The 24,811-nt window shown below is 42.4% G+C and overlaps 2 protein-coding genes across 2 annotated transcripts in view; both read right to left on the reverse strand.

Moving 5' to 3' along the window:
• Nucleotides 1-15,552: 15,552 nt before the first annotated feature.
• LOC109477018 (alpha-N-acetylgalactosaminide alpha-2,6-sialyltransferase 2-like) lies at nt 15,553-19,844 on the reverse strand. Its single transcript, XM_019778034.1, has 7 exons — nt 19,447-19,844; nt 18,580-18,753; nt 18,210-18,372; nt 17,914-18,052; nt 17,498-17,601; nt 16,966-17,055; nt 15,553-16,240 (listed from the first exon to the last, which is right to left on the reverse strand). The coding sequence occupies exons 1-7, from the start codon at nt 19,634-19,636 to the stop codon at nt 15,958-15,960; spliced, it is 1,143 nt and encodes a 380-aa protein (XP_019633593.1). The 5' UTR covers nt 19,637-19,844; the 3' UTR covers nt 15,553-15,957.
• A 564-nt stretch (nt 19,845-20,408) lies between these two features.
• Nucleotides 20,409-24,811, reverse strand: part of LOC109476906 (reelin-like) — a 55,891-nt gene continuing 51,488 nt past the window's right edge. Inside the window, exons 59-63 of the mRNA XM_019777923.1 lie at nt 24,547-24,791; nt 23,628-23,791; nt 22,798-23,014; nt 21,984-22,280; nt 20,409-21,558 (exon numbers count right to left, since the gene is read on the reverse strand). Of these exons, the coding sequence (XP_019633482.1) occupies nt 21,525-21,558; nt 21,984-22,280; nt 22,798-23,014; nt 23,628-23,791; nt 24,547-24,791 (957 nt within the window). The 3' untranslated portion in view covers nt 20,409-21,524. The remainder of the gene's footprint in view (nt 21,559-21,983; nt 22,281-22,797; nt 23,015-23,627; nt 23,792-24,546; nt 24,792-24,811) is intronic.

Genomic DNA, 24,811 nt, shown 5'->3' on the forward strand with positions numbered 1-24,811 from the left:
TGTCCGAGCCGGAATCCTGAGAGGATGATGGCGGGAAAAAGTTCAGACGACGGGCGCAAGTCTGACGGATGACTGAGAGGGGAGGAAATGGACTTCCTTGCCGGGAGGGTATAGAGACAAATGTGAAAGTTGAAGGACTCTCGCCGGAAGTGTGTCCATCAAGTTGACTTAGCTGCGGTGGGATGGACATGGAGACGGAGGGAAAGTTCACCATTCACCCACATGACTTCCCCTCACTGATTGGAAGTTCTATGTAAATGAATGCCTGGCAGAGTACCAAATATTTCTACTCTGTTCCTTCTCCAAACACATAAGGTCAATGACCTGGACCAAACGTCTGTCACCATGGTAGCTGTGCTGTGGTGTTGGGTTACATTATGAAGCAAGTTGCAGGACGGAGTTGGAGGCCGTCACCTATATATGACTGTGTTTGAGTAAGAATAATCAGAGCAGTAGTTTGTTAGGCTAGCCCATGTGAATGTAAACATTATGCATTTGCAAATGCCACATTTCGAGTTAGATTGCATGTCAGTCTAGAACAGGTATTTGCAGATGTCCGTTCTATGTTGGTGTTACTCAATCACTTGTATTTACCACAAGTCGATCCAGAGTAGTAATTCTCTCTCGCGAGTAAATGATACTTTCCCGGGTGGTACTACAGTCGTGTAAGGTCATATATCAAACACCAGATGAGCAGTAATGAAGTAAACTGTCCCCGGGAGGGACGTTATGACAGCGGTAACTCCTGGTAGGCTTGGATGGGATTGCGCATTAGGACACTGGGAATTAATCACTATAAAATACGGCTTCCACTGGGGACATGATCAGTGATGCTTGCCTGTACATTTAGCAAGCATACATGTAGTATATACTTCCACACACAACGAAGAGAAACTGTCAAAAAGCAATTGTGTTTTCTTTTCCTACATACGTTAACGGACGTTGGTTGTTGTTAAAAGAAGTGATTGTAATCTCCTCATTTCTGGCCTATTGCCCTAAGATGTTACTTTGTTCTATACTAGAAAACAGCCTCCATCAGGGCTTCCTAAGGGGGTTAGGATAGTACAATTCGGCAAAAATATGGCCATACTGGCCAGCAGAGTGTGTCCACCGTTAGAGTTTCATTTCCCCCTCAACTGCGCGGGCAAATCAACTCTACGGTTGCTGAACTCCCCTGGTCAATTATTCCAAAATCTATTTGGCTAAAGCCTATACTACTGTTTCTGAATCCGCAGTGTTAGTCTCTGGTGTAGTCTTGTCGTTTGTTTATTTATTTACGATATCGGGCCGATGGTTCCCGGTAGCGTCCTTAACATGCCCGGGGACACCCGTAATGACCACTCGATAACTATCACGGCGCCCGTGGTCCACAATTATCGGCGCTCTTGTCACATTATCCCGCCACTCCTGACAACCTATATTCCATCAATCGTAGTCGTTCATTTATCCATTACGGCTAATGATAGGTCAGGGACTTCTCATCATGTGTCAGGCCAGGCGTGGAGGACAGGAGATCCATCTAGGTGCCAACAACTGCCGCAGGACTGAGAGAGTTCTCTTACATCTCGTCCGGTGGGTAGGTGAGGTTGGTGTGAGGTAAGGGGAGGGGGTGTCCAAACTACTTCAGAGATCTCAGACATCCATTAAATATTTAAATCTTTTGCGATGGTGGCTGAGTCTTTATTTATCGTGCAAGGGCAACAACAACAACATCAGCTGTCAAGGAGGTCATGTATCGAAACAGTCACTAAATGTAGACGTGCTTAAAGACTTTCTCCCTCTAGGACAGACTGAACCCAACCATAGCACACACACACAAACAGACACACACACACACGCGAGAGAGATAGAGAGATGAGAGAGCCTCAAGAAACGCCACCAGGCTAGGTAAGTTATCTTGTTCTTCACAACCTGGAAAAAGGAAAGAGCCTTCATTTTAAATCACAATCAAGGCAAAGTGTAGTTGACCGTAAACCTAACTCAAAGCTGAAAGCTGAATAGATCATGAAGGCTACTTCTTCAGGAGATACCAGAAATAGCTTGTTCTTTTGTCGATTTTAAAATCTCTGAGAAAAATGCAATCCACGTCGGATATCCAACGCTACATGCACAAATTTCTTTCCTCCTTATTTTGGAGTAACTATACAGAACAAGTGTTCCAAAATGTTACAGGGAGAGCGAGAGAACAAGATCCCCGATCCATCATGCCCCTCGCAGTCTTTCAATGCCCCCGATCGTATCGCGTTACCCAGCAGAGGAAATCCATAACCCATTCTACCGAGCCTGTCGGCAAATGACTTTGTGGTAGTGAGGCCATGATGAAAGAGTACTGGCCTTCAATGATTGTGAACTTCAAATACAACCCCCTTCGGTCGATTTATCACCTCCTGGGAAGGAGATATCCTTCCGCGGGAAGGTACTGTTTTCGTTTGTGTTTGTTTTTGTGTGTTCGCAGCTGTAACTCACGGCGAGTTTGACGGAAATCCTTTTTTGATAGGTGTGGTGGGTTCTTAAACGTGGCTCTCCGTAAAGTCTTCATTTGACGTCCTGTCAGGGGGACGTCCCTAACCAAAGCCAGGTACTCTTTTTACATGAGTGAAGTGAGGACAATTTCCTATGGGCACAAGATTGGGGCATGTTGGTGGATTCGAACCCAGGCCCAATGAGGTCAGGGCAAAACACCTAACCGTTACGCACACGATCCCACATTTGTGGGCTGTATTTTCTTTGGCAAGTCTGGGTTTCTCAGTTGCCAGTGTCGGAGTCACTGCTAAGTCCTCCCCACACACACAACGGGAACAGTACCTGTCCATCGGCTGTCCACCCAGCCGGACAGCTAATCGAACAAACTCATTGTCTGGCTAATTAATCTGCTGCAAAATAACGGCATCGGTCGGATATGGGCGCATCGATCCCTGTCCAGCCCAGATTGTCATCCGATTTACCCCCTGGAAACGTATTAGGTACCTGCCAGGCCGGGCTCAGCGGACGTCAGAATTGATGGTCAACGTCCAACGAAAACTTGATAAGAACAGGACAAACTTTTAAACCGTCGAAAAACTTTGAGACTTGTTGGTGGACTTTAGAAAACTACAACTTGAACCGTTCCCAAGATACCTTGCCTTCACATTCTTCCCTGTCCATTACAATGGAAAGAAAAGAGCTTTGTCTAAATTTGAAATGAATAGGGCCTACAGCAGTTGGGAAAAATCCGCAATACAAATGTACTGTGTTACTGTCCAGTTGTACGTGTAGCAATCACAGTTTCATTCGTTCAGAAAGGAGACTTGCTCCAACAAGGAAACTTCAATACCCCTAGCGGAATGAAACAAAACTGCCCACAAAGTAAAGTCGTAGACGACTACCAGCCTGTCCTAGTAGCCCCCACCCACTCTAATAGGCAATTCGGGCGTCAGTCATTACGCAGGCTCCATGTAGCAATTTGCTTAGCTCTGAAAGGCCAAATATAAGTCAGTAACAAACAAAGTTTAACAAACAAATATCCGCCGTGTTTTGGAGTAGATCACATCACTGGTCCAACACATCATACATGATCCAAGCCCCACGTATTACCCTTGCAAAACAGGATTATCTTTGTTCCAGGATAGTCTCAGTACCGTACTATTTTCACTTCCTCTGGTATAAAAGGTATTTTCAGCAGTTCTCATGTACGCATGAAGTTTATTGTATAGAGAAGAAGAAAGCAGTACAGCCAACGAAGGCCGACAAGACACAGCGAGAATCGGTGCCTGCCTACTGACTGAGCCAGTGCATTGTTAACGTTCACGGGGCCATTGGCAACAGCGTGAATATAGTGACTGCATGCACATGATCAGCTGCTGAAGGTTAAACTATTTACTGCCGCTTCGAGCAGCAGTGATGTAACTTAGACAAGCGCACAGAGTGTTAGAAATGCAAAGGGCACGATAGGGCTGCGCTATTCCAGCATGGGGTAAACACAAGAGCAGTCTATCTGTATTGGTAAAATAGAAACAAAGTCAGTCCTTACCTGTATACCTTGTCAACAGTAGCCGGACTATTGCAACATCTATCCCTGCATATCACATCCGTAACACCAAAAACTACACACAATATCTCTGGATCACAGCCTGCCCTTTCCGCTGTTACAAGACGCCTCCGTGTTGTTATTTCCGAATGTGCTGCCGTGGTTTATTACACGACACGCATCAATTACCGGCATGTGGACTAATCGTGGAGAAAATGGGCGAGCGGCACAACAATTAGATCAATCACCGGGTTCCTTGAGGGACTAATTGGCGGCAAGCGGGAGAATACCGATGTGCTGAGGCCGGTGGCCTCATCACATAGATCAAACTTGGCGTCGGAAAAATGACGCAAATAGACCAATCACTGTAGTTTCCTCTAGCATTAATGGCCCAAGCCGGGGTGATTTGAAGGGGGTTGCACGATGTAAACGTTGTCTGTTGCGTCCTATTTGCAATTAGGTTTCGTCTCATGTCGGGAAAAATTGACCAGCGGTTCGGGACAAAATAGTTTGGTCATGATTTCAGGCCCACCAGAGTGTTGTGCATCAAACAATCTGTGTGAGAACAGTGTTCTCTGTCCCATACCACACAACAAACTACATTTCATGGGCACTTCAACCATCGCTCAACCGGGACGGGGGGCGATATCGACTTCCGACAACCTTTGACCCCTTGCTGACGTCACACGTGGGAAAAATCACGTGTCCACAGCATTTGGGTCAGATAGCTGAGCTAGAGGAAGACTGAGTGATTCAGTCGAAAATTACGGTGAGTAAAATTTTCAGTTGGAGAACAGTTAAAATTTTTCATAATGTAATTTACCAACTCAGATGAACTTTCATGCTACATTTCATGACGTAGGTACTCTATCGATATACTACTACATGCATGAATGTAATTTATTTTTACCCGCTGGGTAAAGCAATATGTATGATATAGGCATATACCGCCACTTATTAATATAGAACATCTGAATCATTATCTTACACTTTAGGTGTTTATAAAAACAGCGCAGAAACAAGCCACACGAGGATTCATTTCTTCTCATATATATCACCCCAACCGACAGATATATGAATGCCGATATACAGTGAGATCGTGTTATTTAAATTTTCAAAACGTAGCGATAGTTTTCTACGTTAGGCCACAACAAGTAAACTTTATGGATGACATCCTCGGAAGACTCCAAATCTAATGCGAGCGGGCGAAAAAAACGAGGCGGGCCAAGACAACAAGGTTCCTACATTTTCAAATTTTGACTACATCATTGTACAAATGGTTTTGATTCAGTGGGAACATCACATATACACAGCCACCATGACATATCACTGCATCATGATAAAGTAAAAAAAAAAACCATAAAAATCAGAGACTTTTCTTGTCTCCTCTCTTCATATGTATCTGCCATCCAAGTTCCGGCATGGCAACAGACATCTTTGCCCATTTTCGACATGTTGACCAGGCCAGAGGGCAACAAAATTTCTTGTGTTTTTTTTCTCCAAAATCAGGCGAAAATTAATGCGCGCGCTGATGTCATCCATAAAAATTACTTGCTGTGGCCTTACCCATCCACGGCACGAATACTTTTGACGAGCCTACGGCAGTGACTTAAAACAATGGTGAGTATCTAATAGCGGCGACGCCAAGAAAGTCAGCGGTAATTGTCTCTAAGTTAAGATAAGCAGAAACACATGTGACCCAACTTGATCGTTGCCTGCTAGGTTGGTTAGGTACTATGAAGCCGTGGCGGAGACAAATTTAACCCCAAGGGCTTTCTTTCGTAACCGGCTTCAGAGTCGAATCAAAATCTTGCCAAAGTTTGTCACTAGGGGTTAAAAACTTAAAGTACAACCTAGGTTTTTGTGGTATTTTCTACACTTCATCTTCAAATATAGATGCTGAATGACAGTTTTTCACCTTACAGCAAAGGCTAGGTGCAGAGCGGCCAATTGTACGCCGCGCTGGGGTCGTGGATAACCGACGCGGGTCGTTTCAGCACCATGGACAGACACCGCGGGTCGGCGGCTGGAATAATCCCGCCTGTGTCCCGGGGCACACGGCCTGGGGTGTTAGTAAACCGTGATAAATGACCGGGTACAGACTCCGGTGGACAGAACTGCAGATTATGGACGCTGATATGATCCTGTTGGACGTCTGGTCACCGTGGCCGTCCACGGGTCAGGACGCCTGAGAATCCGCCCGGCAAGAACTCGACCAGAGGTCACAACAGTGAGCGGCTTCCCATGCATAAACGGGATCTATAGGGCAACGCCCGGCTCACATAACCCTGCACATAGTTCTGACAAATCGTTATAAATGAGCCTCTGAACACGCACAGAACTAGATCTCATGAATGAGCTTCAGGATGATCTTCGCCTCTTCATCTATATGGTAAATGACACAATTTGATAGAAACACCCAGTTGAAAAAAATCTATACATGGTAACGCAAAGAATGCAATCTAACTACGACCATGGCATCAACTCTTCCTTGGTTTGAACTGCTACCTAGATTATATTCTCCCTCCTTCCGTCTTGACAATCAAGATCTGCCGGTTCACACCGATTCCGACTCCTTGTACCGCCTACATATTCTGGGACAATTTGGTCTGATTTTTCTACTTTACCTTGTCAGAACGCTTAGCGCACATGGCCGGCGTTCTTACATAGTAAAGACAGTTTACGTAGATCTGTTATGCACTGGTGATCGTGAGGTCATTGCCCTATTTGTGTGTGTTTGTCTGTGAAATAGACGGGAAACATGGTTGTCCTTGCGAAGAAGAGGATCGTAATTCTTATCTGGAAAGTTCAGCGGTGTATTGCTCATTCCTTCACAAAGACTGGAGTTGTACAGTTGAAGATTTGCGTGAGTCAAATTTTTGTGCGTGTTGGCAATTGCAGTTCAATCTTTTTACATAGAAATCTATTCTGTTATGCACTGGTGATGATTTATATCCTTATCAAACACTACATAACTGACGGCAGCTGAGAATTCGAAGTGAATCACGACCTCGAATTTCCCACTACAGTTAGAAAGTGGTTTTAATGGGTTTGGAATAACTTTGTTCCCATATACTTCCCAGCAGTTCTGTACCCAAGAAAGTAAACCATGCCCGAAGTTTAAAACACTCTAAAAGCACCCCGCAGTTTGGATCATGGATGACGATGTTTTATGACAGTAAATATAGGCACTGAGAATGTCCGGAATCCCTTAATGTAAACATGTAAGGAAAGCATGTTCTCTTTCTGCCTTTCCCCATCAATCTCATCTGACAGTGTCCTTCCTGAATTGTACGTCTTCAAAGTTATTTACTGTCGCTGTACTTCTGAAGGTAACGACAGCTAAAGTAGAGCGATGCACCGGTGCGTGTACCCGGAGGCGAAAGCCATTTCTTCGCCTAACATACCGGGACAGACATCCCCCGGGGGATCGGTAAGCATCACCGCGGACGCAGCTAGATTAAACCCCAGAGCTGTCATCTCTCTCTACTGCTGAGTATGTCAGAACAAGTTCTCTCCGTCCGGGTGCGGATGTATAGCCTGGGTGCCATCCTTGGTAGTTTTCGCCCACTCCCTAATGTCGTTGGCCACCCGTGGAAGCCAGCGACATTAGGGAGTGGGCAAAAGCTACAGAGGATGGCACCCAGGCTAGCGGCTGTATGACGTGATGTACCCGGACAGTGGAAGGCTCTCTACCCGACACCGGTGTCGTTAACGACCCGATGAGCAGCCGGATGTATCCACAATCACTGAAAAGTTTCCATACCCCTTAACGCCCAATGCGGTTTTTAGGCTTGAAAACAGACTTTTCAAAGCCAATATTCTAGTCACGTATCTACATACTAAGTCGATACAACGCTATACCAATGTCTATATCGACATTCATGGAATAAAAAGTCGAACATTGTGAAAGAAAACGGTTATAACTGGTAGGATCCTGGGCTGATAATTTTGGGGTACCGCCCAGAAAATAAAGGACTCATCCTGGGACTTGTGTGCGCGCTGTTTTAAACTCCAAAATTATGAAACATGGATGCAAATGTGCTAATATGGGGCAGTATGTGTCAATATCACACAGGTTGCCAGGATATTTCCAGTTCTTTTGGAACTGAAATTGCATCGGATGCCTTTAAGAACGATCAAGCTAATAAGCCACAGCCTTTGGACTTACGAGGTTCTCCTAAGTAAAGGAAACTAGCAGTGTTTCCAGTCGTAAAAAGTAATGGACGAAGCTAGGAAGCTGCATGGGCATATGTAAGATTGAAGGCAGCGGTGAGCAAGTTACTGAAGTCAGATAGAAAATGGTCGTGTCAGACGTATCTGTTCCCTTGATATTTGTCACAAAGTTTGTACAGCGAATGATACGTACTTGAGTGTTATTGAGTAATTAAGGTACCTGGTGAGACTGGGAAACATAGTCATTAGCCAGGCCTCAATGTAATAGGGTAAGACTCCGATCTGGCAGAACCGTCGATTATACTAGAAGAGTGACTAACTAAAGAGAGACACTGCCTGACAATCCTAGCGGACACCAACGTTCAACAGTGTACGAAATGATACAATGCGTGGAAGGTGTCTCAAGGTAAGTACTTCATACAACAAAGACCTCGGGCCGGTATTTAAAGCTATCACATACTGTCACATCTCATTCGTTTTGCTATTCTTATAACGCCTGTTTGAAACGTAATGGTCATTTGTTTGTGTATCCACACCTCACTCAGCGTCCTCGCACCCCATCAAGTGTACTCATACTCTTGTGTAATAGCCCGTTCTCTACCTTCTTAATGGGTGTCTGCCAACCCTACACAACAGGTGCCAACAGTAAGGGGGTAATTCATTAACACTGAGAACTTAATCTTCTGAAAGCAAAATTTCCCTATGGACAGGCTTAGTCCCGCCGCCACGGAGATGTGCTTTAAAGGTTTCTTACAAACAGGGTGACAGCGAGTCAGCTATTCTCCCGTCACAGAATCTTGCAGGTACGTGCGACGAATAGTAAGTATTTATAGTAAATAGTAAATGTTCCCGATGTGTTAAAAGTTAAAGTTAAAGAGCCTTCCCGCCTCAACTGACGCATAGGGCGGCGCCCATCTCGGGGTTCAATAGTCCTGTGCCACACAGCAATTCAATCACTACAACAGGGTACCTCTTGTCCACTGGCAGTGGTGTGTGTTTAACTCCTGTACGCTTTTCTAAATGCTGAGTGCTAAGCATAGAAGCAGTATGTACCATTTTTAAAAGGGATTGAACTCACGACCTACCGAATGCAAGACGAGCACTCTACCCACTTGGCCATTGCACAGCTTAGGTGATTTACCCACGTATGCAACCATACAAAAAAGTAACGTCACATTCGCAAGCCCATTTCTGTGTTCGCAGTTTAACTAATTGTACAGATAAATTCAATTATATTCTAGAAGGAGATTACCCTTACCGTAAATACTGTAAATATATAAAAGAAAGTTTATATGAAACTTTTCCTTTCCGCAAACTGTCCGACCGGGCTCCGGGTTGGAAATTGTGACCTCAGAATAACAAAATCAATACGAAACGGGTCACTGCATTGGAATTTTCACTGAATAACCTTGGAATGAGTCTTAGAATCGTCTATGAGAATTAGCAAGAGTATCATCCAAATTCGTTAAAAATATCCGTACTGGCTCAAACTAGGGGTCGCTTTTACACGGAGAGCATTGATCAACCTTGCTTGATACACTTGCAGTAGTCCGATGATCGTTTAATAATTATGCCTTACTATCAACTTGGATGACTTGCATATAGATTTTCACTGAATGGCCTTGGAATTATCAAGAGCATCATCCAAATTCATTATAAAATCTCTAGACTGACTCGAAACTAGCGTTCGATTTGGCACTGATCGACCTTGCTTGATACACTTAAAGTAGTTATATAGTCCGATGATCTTTTAAGAATCATGTCTTGCTATCTACTTGCATGTTTTGCGGCGTAAACGACAGTGTTCATGTCCGCGAGAGTAAAATCGACATGTAGTCTGTGTGGGGATGATGTTATCTTGAACTGTAGCCCTACAGGACATGTGTGATGTCATGTCAGGCTTCATTAAATCCGGCAGTCAGGGGAAGTGTTTGGAAGGGCATGGTCAGCGAATGGCCCCCAGAAGTTCCCGGGGCAGAGTTGCGCAGGAATTGCGCGGTTGTTTTTGAATTTGAACTTATAAAAAAAACTGTAGTATTTATAGACTTGGGCGATTTGGTTGGCCAGCGAAGCGTTTTTGGTATCAGTCCGCTGCAAGGGTGATGCGGTTTTGTTGCCTGATGACCCACATCATTGCGTTCTATATACATGTACAATGTTAGTGCCTCATTAGAGATTGCGGGAAAGTTATCATATTAAGCCATGCTTTTTTTTAGTTTCAGAAACATGGAGTTTTATTTGTTCCATTGAAAAAAAGGGTAAAATAAATGAAAATGAATTCCCATTGAAAAAAGGGGTCCAAAATTGGTACATTGCTACAGTTTCTACACCAGTTGAAAAGGAGGAAACAGATACCACCCAAAACTCTATCGGAAGCCGACTGGAAAACTCTGTTCACTGATATATAAGCCATTTTCAGGCATATTTTTCTTGAGTGAACTGTAGCCGTATCCTATTCGACCTGAGGGTGTCCGCCAGCTCACGAAATCGTAAAAGAAACTGTGGTCCGAGACCAAAAACGTAAGGTTACCAGGAGGTAAGGTCGATATTCTGGTCTCCCGGAATCCTTTTACCTTATCTGTTCTACAGAGATTTCCCCCGTGCACTTTTCAAACGCAATAAGGGCCGGAGATAGGGATCTCAGGCGTGAGAACGTATTGGAAAAAACAAAAGCGCCATATCTAGAAACAGGAACGAGAACAATTCAACCTAGAATATACCGCGACAGTATGGGTTCCATATACAAAGAAAGACAAATATAAACTGGAAAGGTATACAGAACCAAGCTGCACGATTGTGAAGTATGAAAGGACTGCTCGTGTCATCATGGAAATAAAAACAAACCTACAGTGGGTGTCACTAGAAGACAGGCGAAACTGCATGATATACAAAATGACTAATAAACTGGTAAATGCACCAACTTCTAAGTACCTAATACCAGCTCAGCCGAGAAGAACAAGAAATAGTCATGCCCTCTAGTGCCTAAGTTCAAAATTTCCTTTTTTTTTCAAGTATCATAGAGTGGATCACTTGGGGCATATGCATCACCACTAGATAACTTTACAATGTTTAGAGTTAGATATGCAAAGGCTAGGTGTAACAAGTCGTTCGGTGATATATGGCCATCTATTTCATGACAACTTAAATATTAAGATTTACGATTAAGGTGTGGCACATTCGGGCTGGGGAAGCACAGTTTTAAAACTTGATTGTGTATCTCTGGTGGAGGTAATGCCAATTTTCAGTAAACTGTATACAAGCCATTCATTGTAAAGGGGGTTTAGTTTACGAGGAAAACTGTCAATAGATTGATTGTAGCGAAGCTGAAACCAGACATCACAGAATCAATGGCTGGTACAGTACATTTACGTACATTTACACAAAAGCTGCAGCAGGGATTTTCGCTACGGAAGCCTGAACATAAAATATGTACTGTAGATACAATATAGAGAGATAACAAAGAATCTAAGATAACCTTGAGAATACTGCAAAAACAAATAAATAATGCTTACCTTCACATTGTCTAGCCTAACAAACTACTGCTCTCTTTATTGTTACGCAAACACATTTATACTCGTATATAAAATGGTGACAGGCCTTATAACTGTGTCTTGCTACATAATGTAACCCAACACCACAGAGTGTCTGCTACAGCACCGGTTACCATGGTGACAGACGTCTGGTCCAGGTCATTTGGAGAAGAAGAGGAACAGGAAACAGAGAAAATACACTATTCTTTCCTTCTGTGAAGGTAAACATTTGTTTGCATCCTTAAACATAATAACTTAAACATGATAAATATCTATGATGACAGACATATGCTTAATACAATAAAGGCAAAGAAAATGCTGGAAAAAAAGCAGATGAAATGGTAATGAAATAGTAGACAAGAAAAGAAACGCAAATATTAGCGCCTGGCTCATATAGACACATGCAGAGGACAAGAATACATAGCAACACAAGAGCTAGAGATACACCAATGATCTAACCTAAAATGAGATACCTTAAAAAGCACAAGACTTACGTAGTGCCTCCAGAAAGTACTATGATTGTACGGGACTGAATGGGCGAGGATCTGGATAATGGTATTATCAGAGCTGAGGAGTCGAGAGACAGATGACTGTGTCAGTTTCCTGAGTCTAGCGTCAAAGGTATCTAGCCAGAGGTACGTGTTTTATCTGAAGAAACAAGACAGGGAGTAAGCTGGAAGGAGATCTGCTATACACAAGCTACTGTCAACAAGGATATGTGCAAAATGGAAGAAAAATTATCAAGTGGTTGCTTGGAAAGATACCTCTATATCTCAAAAAGTTACTAAAAGAGAAAGTTCTTTGAAAGGAAACGTGAATGGAAAAAATAACTCATGGCCAAGAGAGGAAAAGATTGTGAATATATCTTGTATGATTCACGCAGAAATTCAAGACAACTTTACAACAGATTGTGTGTGACATTTCACGACCATATTGCAGAGCACAAACAGTGATATCCACTTTGAATTCGCGCATTTGACAAGATCTACAAAAGATCTACAAATCTCATATGGAAACCAAAACCAGTAAATGACAGATCATGAAGATAATTTCAGTTAATGAAATAAAAATGACATTCGTTGGACCTGATCCCGCATTACGATTAAAATGTGTTTTTTTCCTTAAATACGCAAAACACAAAACACCTGGATCGAATCCCTACATCCTTGATTTGGGAAACTAGAACTGTCTCAGGTAAAGATGAAGACATGATGAAGACGTCTTGGCTGCATAACGTACAGTTCCGTTACGGGAAGCCTGAGTGTGGCTCCCATGCCGGGGGTAATGTTATCAGAGCCGGCGCTAAAGTCCGCGGAGTCTTGGGCCGGTCGTGCATTAGCTCAGCCCCGGCGGTAAAATATTCATACGGCCGTTATCTATCTAGGTAAGGACGAGCTGGGAGTATGGGAAGAAGAAGCGCAATGGTGTATGTGTGCTGTTTTAGTGTATGTATATGTATGTCTTTTTTCACAAATACAGTAAGGTCGCAGGTATAGGCAAGTGTAACAGATTTGCATTAAAATAGATTTCAACACTTCAAACAAAAGGTCAGCATTACGAAGCAAAAATGCAATTTACCAGAAGAAGCGCAATGGTTTATGTGTGCTGTTTCAGTGTATGTACATGTGTGTCTATTTCCACAAATGCAGTAAGATCACAGTTAAGGTAGTGTCAAGTGTAACAGATTTTCATTAAAATAGATTTCAACACTTCGAACAAGAGGTCAGCATCACGAAGCAAAAATGCAATTTACCAGTGCCTCTCTAGTGCGATCCATGCAGATAATGTCAGGTTCAGTCAGTCAAAAAGCACGTTGGTGTCCTATATATATAGCGTTTTATTCCACTACAGATGTAGAGTTATATAAGCTACAGAGAGCACTAACGATAGCATGCGTAAAACATAGGCAATGGTTTTGCGGAATATGAGCGTAGGAACTGTGAGTTTACATCATCACAGTCACAATTGAGACAAATAACTCTGATAAACCAGGACTGTTGCCATCAACGCGGAGTTCGATAAATAGAGGGACTTTTGATTAATTACAATGCAAACTACATTTAATCACAACAGACCCAAGGGGTGAAACAACGGTCTCCTACCATAATACTGGTTCTGAACTACAGACGACCCACAGAACATACCATACTGTCTATGATACGGAAAATATCACTGACTTAGAACATAGACTCCGCCTACAGATACACCCTGTTTCCTAATGGTCCGTCCACATACATGTTCTTCCTTCCTGATCCATTTCTACCCATTTGCTGTTCTCTTTCGTTTTTGTCATGTATTTTGTCACTGTATACCTGTATGTCTGGTGGCCATGGTGAGGTTAAAATTAGCTATAGCTAGAGTACGTCACCACCATGTCCTGTATTATCCATGTTGAATTGCAAATAAAAAATAAATAAAAAAACATACGTGAAACAAGTTCAACCTACCTGACACGGAAGTTGTCGCCAGTGCTGTCCGATGTTGCACTTGGTACCTTGTGGAGTAGTGCTGTGACATGCACGGCCAAGAAACCGTCCGTCCGGTCTCTCTGAGAAACGTCCTCGGCACAGAGCAAACGGACGACTGAGAGTGATCGATCAGTCGGAGGGGAGGGATTGTCGTCTGGGATTCACGTCCAGATAAAGCGGAGATCCTCTCACATACTTCAGTCTCTCCTCCGTCAGTCAGCGGCGGCGCACGGCGGGAAATCAGTGTCAAGTCACCGCCACGATTTGTCAGAACGGTGGTCGGATGTTGCGGAGTACTTATAGTGACTTATGTTATAGTATAGAGCGTTCCCTCACAACACTCTGTCTTAAGTATCACCTGCCTTAAAACCCCTGGACCTTAAATATCAGAATAATGTGCTCGGTCAAGAAATGTACATTCTGTACAACTTGACAAAAATTATATTAAAAATCAAAGAAACCCGGGAAAATAAAAGAAGCCAGTGCAGCAGAGGTTTACTTTGGGTTAGGGGATATGATCTGGGCACAATACAGACAGACGTAGATTCTAGGCTGTTATATATTTTATCACTACATCGGTAATTTGACTCTTAATTAATTTAAGAGCATTTATTCTAAAGATAACTTCATGATATAGATAATGAGATACACACACACACACAGAGAGAGAGAGAGAGAGAGAGAGAGAGAGCAGCTATGTGAAAAATATTAAAAAGAAATAATGACAGAAAATGAAACGGAACAATGCTGCAGTTTGGTTGAAAGCCGCTATTGTCACTATTGCATTGCATGTGTTCTAAGTTGGAAAGTTTGACAACTTTATCTGGCAAAATACCAATCGCCCGGTTGGTTTTGATGAGGCGTAAAAACAACTTCGTGGATTTACATTCATATCATACACAAGAAAACTGTTACTCGAGCAACTGGATAGATTTTGAAAACCCTTAGGCCCTATAATACTCCACAAGAACCCAGAATAGGATCCATATACGCTGCCAACTGTGACCAGACATAAGGCCATGTTGATTTGATTATATGGATGACATCCTCTGGGAACCCCAAAACTGATGCGCGCGTGCGAATAAAAAAAGTTTTGCAAAAAAAAAGTTGCTTTCACTATGAAATCTACGTGGTCATGAAGGTTGAACAAATGGCACAGAATATGTTATGGCGAATAATCTACCCTTCGAATTCATTTCTTTACATTTTTGTCTTTTTTCCTTTGACTTTGGCATTATTATTGGTATCGTTTCTAAATGTTTTCCTCGCAACTTATGGTATATTTTTGCTCATTTAGCAACTGTTTTGCACGATTTACAGTATGGTTGAAAACTTTTTTTTTTTTGGAAACGGCCGAAAATTCATGCGCGCGCGGATGTCATCCATATAATCAAATCAACATGGCCTAATTGAGAACGAGAGAAACACAGGTTGATATTATGTAAATTTAGTCGCAAGTGACTTCTATTTACCTTTGCACAATTCTTTGGCGTCCTTCTATCATCCAATAAACACGAAATTTTTATGGGTCAGTAAAACGACAGGGTGCTCGACCTGGAACCAAGAGGTCCCGAGTTCGAGTCCTGACATGCCACCGATCTTGTGCCCTTGCAAAAGGCACTTTACACGACTTTCCTCACTTCCCTTCAAGTGAGTATTTGTTTCTATGTGTGGGACACAACACCAGCAACAGCTGCCATTGTCCCACGTGTATTGTATTATTACGATTTCAATAAATCAAATCAATTTTCTTACCGGAGATTGAGATTAACCTAACCTACCGTCCCGTTATATTTCCTCGATACAAACTGATGATCCCAGCTCTATCTAAGTCGTCCCACAACTTGATCTCCATCTCGAAATCATGATTGGCCACTAACACGAATGTTCGGAAGGTGTCTTCGTAGTAGTGGCTAGTGTAGTTCCGCCATGTTTGTGTGATGAAGCCGTACGCGTCGGTGACGTCGCAGACGTGCAGGGCCGTGAGGAGGGCCACAGCGCCGGTAGACGGGCGGTAGATCCGCTGGTAACGCCCGTATCCAAACGTGGAGTTCAGCCACCTGAAGGCAGATATACCTTGAAACTTTTATTGTACATTCATGCCCTATCAGGCTAAGTACAGGTGAACAGATGAAAAGGTATATACAAAGAGGACTACTGATGCTAATCTAACTACATCAGGTCTAAATTACTCTAATGCAGAGGTTCGGCTTCTTCTCGTCTCTTTGTGATGTTAAAAGGTGAACAGATGAAAAGGTATATACAAAGAGGACTACTGATGCTAATCTAACTACATCAGCTCTAAAACTACTCTAATGCAGAGGTTCGGCTTCTTCTCATTTCTTTATGATGTTAAAGATATAATTTGAAATGGGTACAGGATGATCAAAGCGCAAAAGAAAGATGAATTTTTCACTATTAGTCAAGGATTGGAGTATGGAAACGTTCTTGTGATATATTTAAAAAGATTGTTTCTGTCATTAATCTTCTACCTTGATTATGCTGAGGTCACATTTCCAAACCAGTTGGGAAGTTTGCATGAACGAAAAACGATTCTTGTCAAGAATAGAAATAGTACTCATGATAATCTTTTAAACTTTGTGTTTTGTTGTATTTTATGTAGTGCTTTTTGTTCCCGAAAGTTGCCTGGGTTCCGGTTTGGAAATGTGATCTGAGCATACGTCATTGGCAACACAACAGCGTCCTCTAGCAGCTAGAGCCATCAATGCAAGTTGTCATGAGTTCAGATTGACCGAGTGACAGCTAGAATATTGGGGTAATTCACCTGTATTTCAGATATGATAGGAAGTCAGGGTGGATCATTCTGAACCGGCTTGCCTTCGGTCTCTCACCGAACAGCCCTGGCGGTCTGTGGCTGAACAACAGGCAAACGTCACAACTTTCGATTGACAAAAACACGGTTACGCCAATGTTTACTACATGCATTGCGATCAGTATGTGGAACGTGTTCTATATCATTGTACGTCTACCTTTCGACCTTTGTAAAATGTAGTTAGGCCACAACAAGTAATTTTTATGGCTGGCATTAGAGCGCGCATTAATTTTCGCCTGATTTGAAAAAAAAAATGTTACCTTCTGTAAGTGGTCAACATGCCAAAAATGGGTAAAGATCTCAGTGCCATGCAATGTCTTTTACTTGAGTGTAGTGCTGCATTTGATGATATCAAAGTATGAAAATGTAGGAACCTTGTTTGTTTTTTTGCCCGCCTTGTTTTTTTCGCCCTATCGCATTAGATTTGTAGTTTGCTGAGGATATCATCCAATCAAATTTACTTGCTGTGGCCTTAGTTACTTACGATTCACTGGTGTCTTCACCCTTCTGAACAGGTTTCCAGGACAACATGGCATCCATAAACAAGTAGTCCCTCTCTAGAGTAGGGATGTCAACGTAAATCGTCTCCTTACATAGGAAGAAAAACAAAAACAACAGATCAAAACAAACAAGTTTGCTTAAATTCAAAGATAGACAAATATTTTGCTTACACAGGCTGATTATTCTTGCATTAATATAGTTTCATATAATGACGGAACAATGTGCTTGAAACACAGGAAAAGGGATCCAGTATCTGCACATTTGTACACTGAATGGCGATTGGAGAGTGAAAACCAAACGTGTACTGCATTTTTTTACACAACCGCAAGTCGGCGTTTTTAACACGCTGCAGTTTCAGTTACATTTACGGTGAAATAAGGCGAGCATCTGCGCCCTCACCGTTGTGTTTGGCACTTGAACAAAGCCGTATTTCCTGGCGGAGATGAGGGAACTTTTCAGGGTCGTGACGGAGTGGAAGTAGAAAGACGTCCGCCTTCCGACGTCCTTCTCAAAACCCTTCACAATAGCAGCATTCATCCTGACAACATCAAGATGGAAAGGGATGTGAACATCATTCTTTTGAACAACCATTCAGTAGCAGCGTTGTGTGCACTTAGCTAGCAAATGTAACAAGATGTCCCTCCCCCCATGCAAATATTGTTTGGTACTGTCCCAAAATTGAAGCCTCGTCCTACCTGAAGATGTAGTCATGGGAGTCTATTTCTTTCCCTTTCCCAGACGCCCTAAGATTCCCGCCGTTTCCAACAACTGCACACCGTACAGGTGCGCCGCCTTGCGACACGTTGAATAGCGACCGATGAACCGTGCCGTTGAAATGCTGTACAGCAGACGTAACATCTGAAACAAATCGAAGTGTTGGAGTGTAAACAACGCGGCTCTAAGTCGTAAGGTGAAAACAGAATCAATGGTGAATGCAAAAGCCAACATCTTGAAACCTTACACTTAACCTCAAGAAGGACAGCAACCAGGATACTAGTATTTATTTTGGGCCGACTCCAAAAACCAGTACAGTACTAGTGGCCCAAGGCGACAAATTTTCCTCACCTTCCCATGAAACATTGGCCCAACCGTAGGGTGGTCTGTATCGTTTGAGGCGCTCGTATTTGCTGAAAGTCACGTGACTTTTGGTCAGGAGGACTGGAATTTCCCGGTTGATGACGTATTTTTGTATTGGCGGTTGCATGATGGGAGTTGAGTGATGTGCATCTAGGAACCAGGCTAAAAGGGTTGAAATGAAATAAACAAAACAGGAACAGGTTTACAAGTTTCCCGGCTTAACCCCGAACTCATGTGAGCTCGGTAATAAATATGAGAGTTTATTTTTGACTTGTAATGCTTTGCAGACGTAACCGGGGTAATTCGATGGCAACGGGTATAAATTTGAATTAGCGTCAATCCCAAAAGTCTGTCTCTGAGAAGTTTGAAATTATCATGATTTTCGCCTGATTTTGAAAAAAAATTGACTTTGGCTTCTGCCGGTGCCGAAAATGGGCAACTATGTTTTAAATAACTAACGGTTCGGAGACTATCCAACAAAATTGTGGCACAATGGTTCGCGTTTGATCGCAAATGTTGACACTGACATGTTCCATCTTATCCAATCCAACCCAGTAAAGTAGCTACCCAGGATGGTACGGTTAGCATTGCTCAGAATTTCTAATTAATTGAGGTCTTTGTAACAGCCCTGATCAGTCAAATCTCCTTCATGGACAGGTAATACTGTTGAATACATGGTCTGTTTGGTTGTGATATTATGTTTTGTCACTTCAGTTTTTGTTTAACAAGACTTGACCTCAAAATTTGAAAATGAATCTCTTTTTTTTGGCCCACCGTGTTTTTTTTCGCCCTATCGCATTAGATTCGGAGTTTGTGGAGGATGCCATCTATAGAATTTACTTGCTGTGGCCTTACCTGAGCTCTGTCTTCCCACAGGACGGCTTTCTCCAAGGTTTCTTAAGGCAATGTAGTCTCCGTAGTAAGTCTCCAGTAGACAGAAGAGAATAACAACGTAACAGGCGATGGCTAGCAGTAGACAGGCTTGCTTGACTCGGAATGTAGGGACGCTGTGGCGTAACGGGCGAAAATCTTGTTTTCTCGTCATAGTTTGTCCAGATCGGGTACAATCTTCAGACGATTGCGGTTGGAAGTTTGGTTAAGCCCTCAGCATGCATACGACGCAAACAAGATTTTTTAAAAATGTTTTGTCGACAAAACGCCAAATCAATACGTGGCATACCTTCCTTGAGAAAGACAAGCACTTACATGTAGTTCAAGTACTAGTAAGTCTTCCAATGGGAGATCATCAGTGACGTCATTTCGGACTGTTCCAAAAGGAATACATGTACTCGTGTGGGAAGGGGTATTGTTGCGATAGAACGTTCCACCGGCAAAATGACAAAAAACCTGCCGTAAGTTTCGTGAACCATTACGCTTGAGTGCAAGGTGCTACACTGAAGTGAAATACATAGCTGTGCAGATTTAATCGTGATCTTTATCTGTCAATATTATAGGGTTTTTGGTCAGATAAGCTATTACCAAAGGTATATGCGTTTGTATGGAACATAGGACGGAATTAAAACCTCTCCCGTTAATGAAATGTTGTTTGGTGTTTGTTAAAATAAAATTGTCATTTGATGGGGAATATGATAAGTTAATTTGATTTTTGCACCATGATTAGTACATTTTTACAATAGCTACCCACACGCCAAAATTGAAAAAAAAAAAAAAACCTTTTAGGTCGCCGACTGGAAGCAGACTTGTTGGAGCGGGAACCCTTCTCTCCGTGGCAAAACTCCCTCGGCGGCAAAATCGTCCCTCCGCGGCATAACTCGCGTCGCTTACCGAAAAAATAATGCCGCCCCCAACAAGTCTGCGAATGAGGCTATAGGAAATGGACATTCTAGAATAACACATGACGTATTGAAGAGCAAAATTATCGAGGAAATTCATGATCAAGATAACTTCTTGTCAAAACTGCTGGGTTGAAATAAATGGTAAAAAATGTCAACTGTCATTGATTATTCATTGATCTTATTGGTACTTCTCTTTGACCACAAGCACACTTCCATTCTTGTTCCAGTTACCACCAGTAGTTGTAAGTTTGTACCTGAAGTTGAAAGTTCGTGCCTGTTTCTTTGTGTTACAAATTTACAAATTCAAACACTCAAAATCCTAGGAAATAAAACCAAAATCCTTGTAACACTGTATTCTTTGACTGCAACCCTTCCAGGCTGTTTTGGCATTGTTTCCCTCATGAAACTATTCTTTCGTCTTAGACTTGATGCAACACTACCTACATGTATGGCCTATGGTCTACATGTACCTAGAAATAAAGTAGACAACATAAAATAAGATGAAAGTAAAAAATCAGTGCAGCACATACAAGAGGTCAAACCAAATGTAAACCTTTGTTATTAAGGGCATAACAATGGCTATGAGTCTTGCTAAAAATTTATCGGCCTTCATTCACATAAAAGAAAACTCATGTACATGGTAATGTCTCTTACACTTAACTGGTGGTAGACGTACATACACTGTACATGTATATCCCTTTGACAGCCACTATCATGTCATTGCATTTTCTTTCTTACTTGTACAATGCTAAATTTGTGAAGTGACACTGTAGAGATTTAGATAAATATAACTACTCTGATCAAACACTCTTATCTGACATCTGTTTCAAGTTTCTTACTTTTAAAGTAAAGTAACCAGTTGACGAATAACTCTGACTAAAACACTCATATGACAGTTTATAAAGAGACACAATCATTTATCAAAACCAATTGTACTTTAAAACTAGAGACTAGTTTTGAAACACATGAAATGTTAACATATAACAATAGTGCAGCCTTGGGACTTGCTCTGCCATGTCAGCTGCTCTCAGTAGTTAACCCAATTATATCCCAACAGCCAATCAGCATCTCACAGGTGTATGTATGTCATGTAACCATGGTTACAGATCATACTGCTTCCCTCGCCCTCCCAACATACTACTTCCCTTGCCTTCTTTGGTGTCTTCTGGGCCTGAAAGGAAACAGACATCATTCTTATAGAGACTGAGCTAAAACTATATCTAACATTGACATCCATGAATATACTTGGCACTCGTACATGTATGACATACAATGGCATACTGTATTGGTAATGGACTAACTGGCACACGAAAGTCGGCAAAATGCAAATATCACAAATCAATATAACCTTATGGACACCCGATAATGGATTTTAGTTTCAGATTTCCCTGCAATTTTAAAGTGTTGTGGTTTGAAAATCATCCTACCAAAATTACCAATTAAATGTGCTTTTTAGCAGTTTTTTAAAAGCTCAACATGCTTAAAAGTATCACACACATCATTCACATAACACATGGGGACCATAAAATCTATTCTTGAACAAGATGAAATTCTAGATTCTTAACTTTTCTCTGAAGACAAAAATTTTATACTTACAGCACAAGTTCCACGTTGTCAATAGCCCACTGGTCATGTCCCTTCCCATCATGCTCTGGCTGCCACCAGCGGAAAACCGTGGCGCGCGTTCTCGCGGGCTGCGGGATGTTGTACGATACTCGCTGCGGCCGCATGAACTCTGCCGGGTCATGTGACTTAATGAGGTACCAGTCTATGCCATTGTTAGTGCTGTATTGGAGGACGACTGCCTTGTTTGGTGCTTGGGCAGAGTCCAGGTTGATGTTACATGTCGGCGTCTGGTCTCGACTTCCGATTTGTAGTACGAACATGATCTTACTGTGGAATGGAATCAACTTAAACAAAGTTGCCTTTCCAAATCAGTGACAATGACTAACAAGTATTATTGTGAGCAATACTGAATGAGTATTAAATGACCCATAAATGCTCAACATGAGATGATGAATCCGTGCAGAGTAATGCTATAATAACATTTGGAAATGCCACATTATAGGAGCTATGTCATTATCTTATGTATTTTTCCATCTAAGTTCGTTGCTAGAAATGTTCATGAACAAGTATCATTAAAGACTTGAGATTAAAAAAAACTGAAACCAACGTTTCGACCCTGGCCCCCACCCGCAATTAAGTACACAATAGGGACTTTAAAGGGGGGTTCCAGCTTAGCCTACATTGTACCTTCGATAAGATCTGAGAGGTACAGGAACAGTGCCATTCCATACCTGTCAAAACTCTTGAACAGTGCTTTGTCTACTGTATAATCACCCGATTACAAAGATTCAGATTGCTGCACAGATTCAGATACATTACAATTCTTGAAGTAAAGATGACTGACCTGGACATTGTTGTGTCCAGTTCCACTGACCGGACCTCCCTCACCCCACAGCCGTTGAAGTACAGCGACTTCAACTGTCCATAAGGGTGCAGGGGACCACAGCCCTGTCCGATAGCCCCACCATGGACATGAGACCACATGGTTTTCGACGCCCCTTTATCAAAACCATCCTTCAGGTGGTTCCACACTTTGTTTACAGTTGGTTCACATCTCTCTCCTGATATGGTGGGGAAGACAGGGACTTTTAGTTACATGCATTGTTCACCTTATTGTCACAACAGTGAATGAAAGATATTGATATTAAACATACAAAACTTGTTCACGCTAATACAGGTCTCAAAATACCACAGGTAAAATTGGAGTTGCGCAGGTATTTCTGATGCACCAAATCTGTACTGGTCCAGATTTGACTGTTGACATTGACTATAAAGATTAAAAGAACAGTTTTTAGTATTATCCGTCCTAAGCGTCCTTCTGAGCAGTATACTAAATTTTCAGTGTTATCTGCACCAGTACAGGTATGCTGAAAAAAGGATTTCCAGCTCTATCAGACTACATGTATGTCTGTTGTAAGTGATGCTCTGTATCTGTATTAGTATAACTGCCCTTCGGTGTAACGTAGTATATAGTAGAGGGGATTCATTCCTCTAGCTAACCGGCATCTCACACACGCAGTCTGTCACACAGGCTGAATAAAAGTTGTTAACAGGAACTATGTGCAAGACGTCCGTTAGCTTGAGGAATGAATCCCATCTACTACATTTGTACATACTGCCCTTCAGTGTAACATACCAGCTCACAGCTGAAAGCTGAATCAGATAAAGCCTTACCTTGGTACCCATCGTCACAGGCACACTTCCCACCATCCCCACAGTGCCCATGCCCCCCACACAGGTTCTCATCACAAGCCTCTCCCACATAGACGTCATCAACTGCCCACTGTGGGGCTGGCTGGAGGGGAGAGGTCAGCTGAGTCCAGTGGAACTGTGTTGTACTGAAAAGGACAATCGGAATCATTTCTGAAAAACATGTTAACTTAGCAAACATGAGCAGTCCTGTACATGTGAAGAAGGAATGTGATCTCAATCCAGGTTTAGCTCACTGAAGAACCACTCTTGCACTGGTCAAGACAAAGAAGACAGATGCTACATGTATGTGAAGTATTTACAGGCTCATTGTACTGCGAAAATTTCCCTTAGCTCTTTTTCGACAAGCGCAATGAAGAGTGAACCAGAGCTTGACGTCCTTAGTCGTCCTATGAACTTTCCAGTAGCGTGCATGTCAGGTGAGCAACAATAGTCAGGATTCAAACTCCCAACATCTTGGTCAGAGAGAGGGTCACTAACCATGGTGCTACACACACTACTTCTACATGTGATAGATGCCACTCTTTTTTCCGTGCATTACAATATGTCAGACCATGCTCCCTTCCACCAACAGTACCTATGTACATAAGCTTCAGATTTGAAAAGGACAATATGCCTGTACAATGAGTCTTCGCAGTAAGACTCTTAGGACTCTCTGGTCTTTACTTTAGTGCCCATGTGAGGCTTTTTGTAATGTTTTTGTTTGTGTGTCTGTATATGTATTGCAATGTTAATTTGTATTTGCCAGTTAAGTAACTGTAAAAAATCAGTGTTATTCAGCATGTTTTTGTACAGGCTGCGTGGCTGGTTTTTATGAATAAACTGTTAAACTGACTGTCCAATATCCCTGGTCACAAGCAGTTGTACAGTAACTATAACTCACCTTGATATGACCTTGTCAGGCAGGCGGATAGTGACCCGTGTCCACGCTCCAAAGTTATCCGCAGAAAACTGGCTCTGTTCATGGTAGTGGTAGGGCAGGCAGTCAATGGAGTTGTCATTGGCAGGGAGGCACTCGCTGAGGACCGGCTCCCACTGTCTGTACTGTGGGTCTGTGGAGAACTCCAGCAGGACAGGGAGGGTGGAGGCACAGCGGTCAGCATCACTCATCCCACAGCCTACAACAATCTGCAACATCAAGGACATGT

The sequence above is a fragment of the Branchiostoma belcheri genome, unplaced genomic scaffold, assembly GCF_001625305.1.
Source record: "Branchiostoma belcheri isolate BF01 breed outbred unplaced genomic scaffold, Haploidv18h27 scaffold4, whole genome shotgun sequence".
NCBI classification, from domain to species: domain Eukaryota; kingdom Metazoa; phylum Chordata; class Leptocardii; order Amphioxiformes; family Branchiostomatidae; genus Branchiostoma; species Branchiostoma belcheri.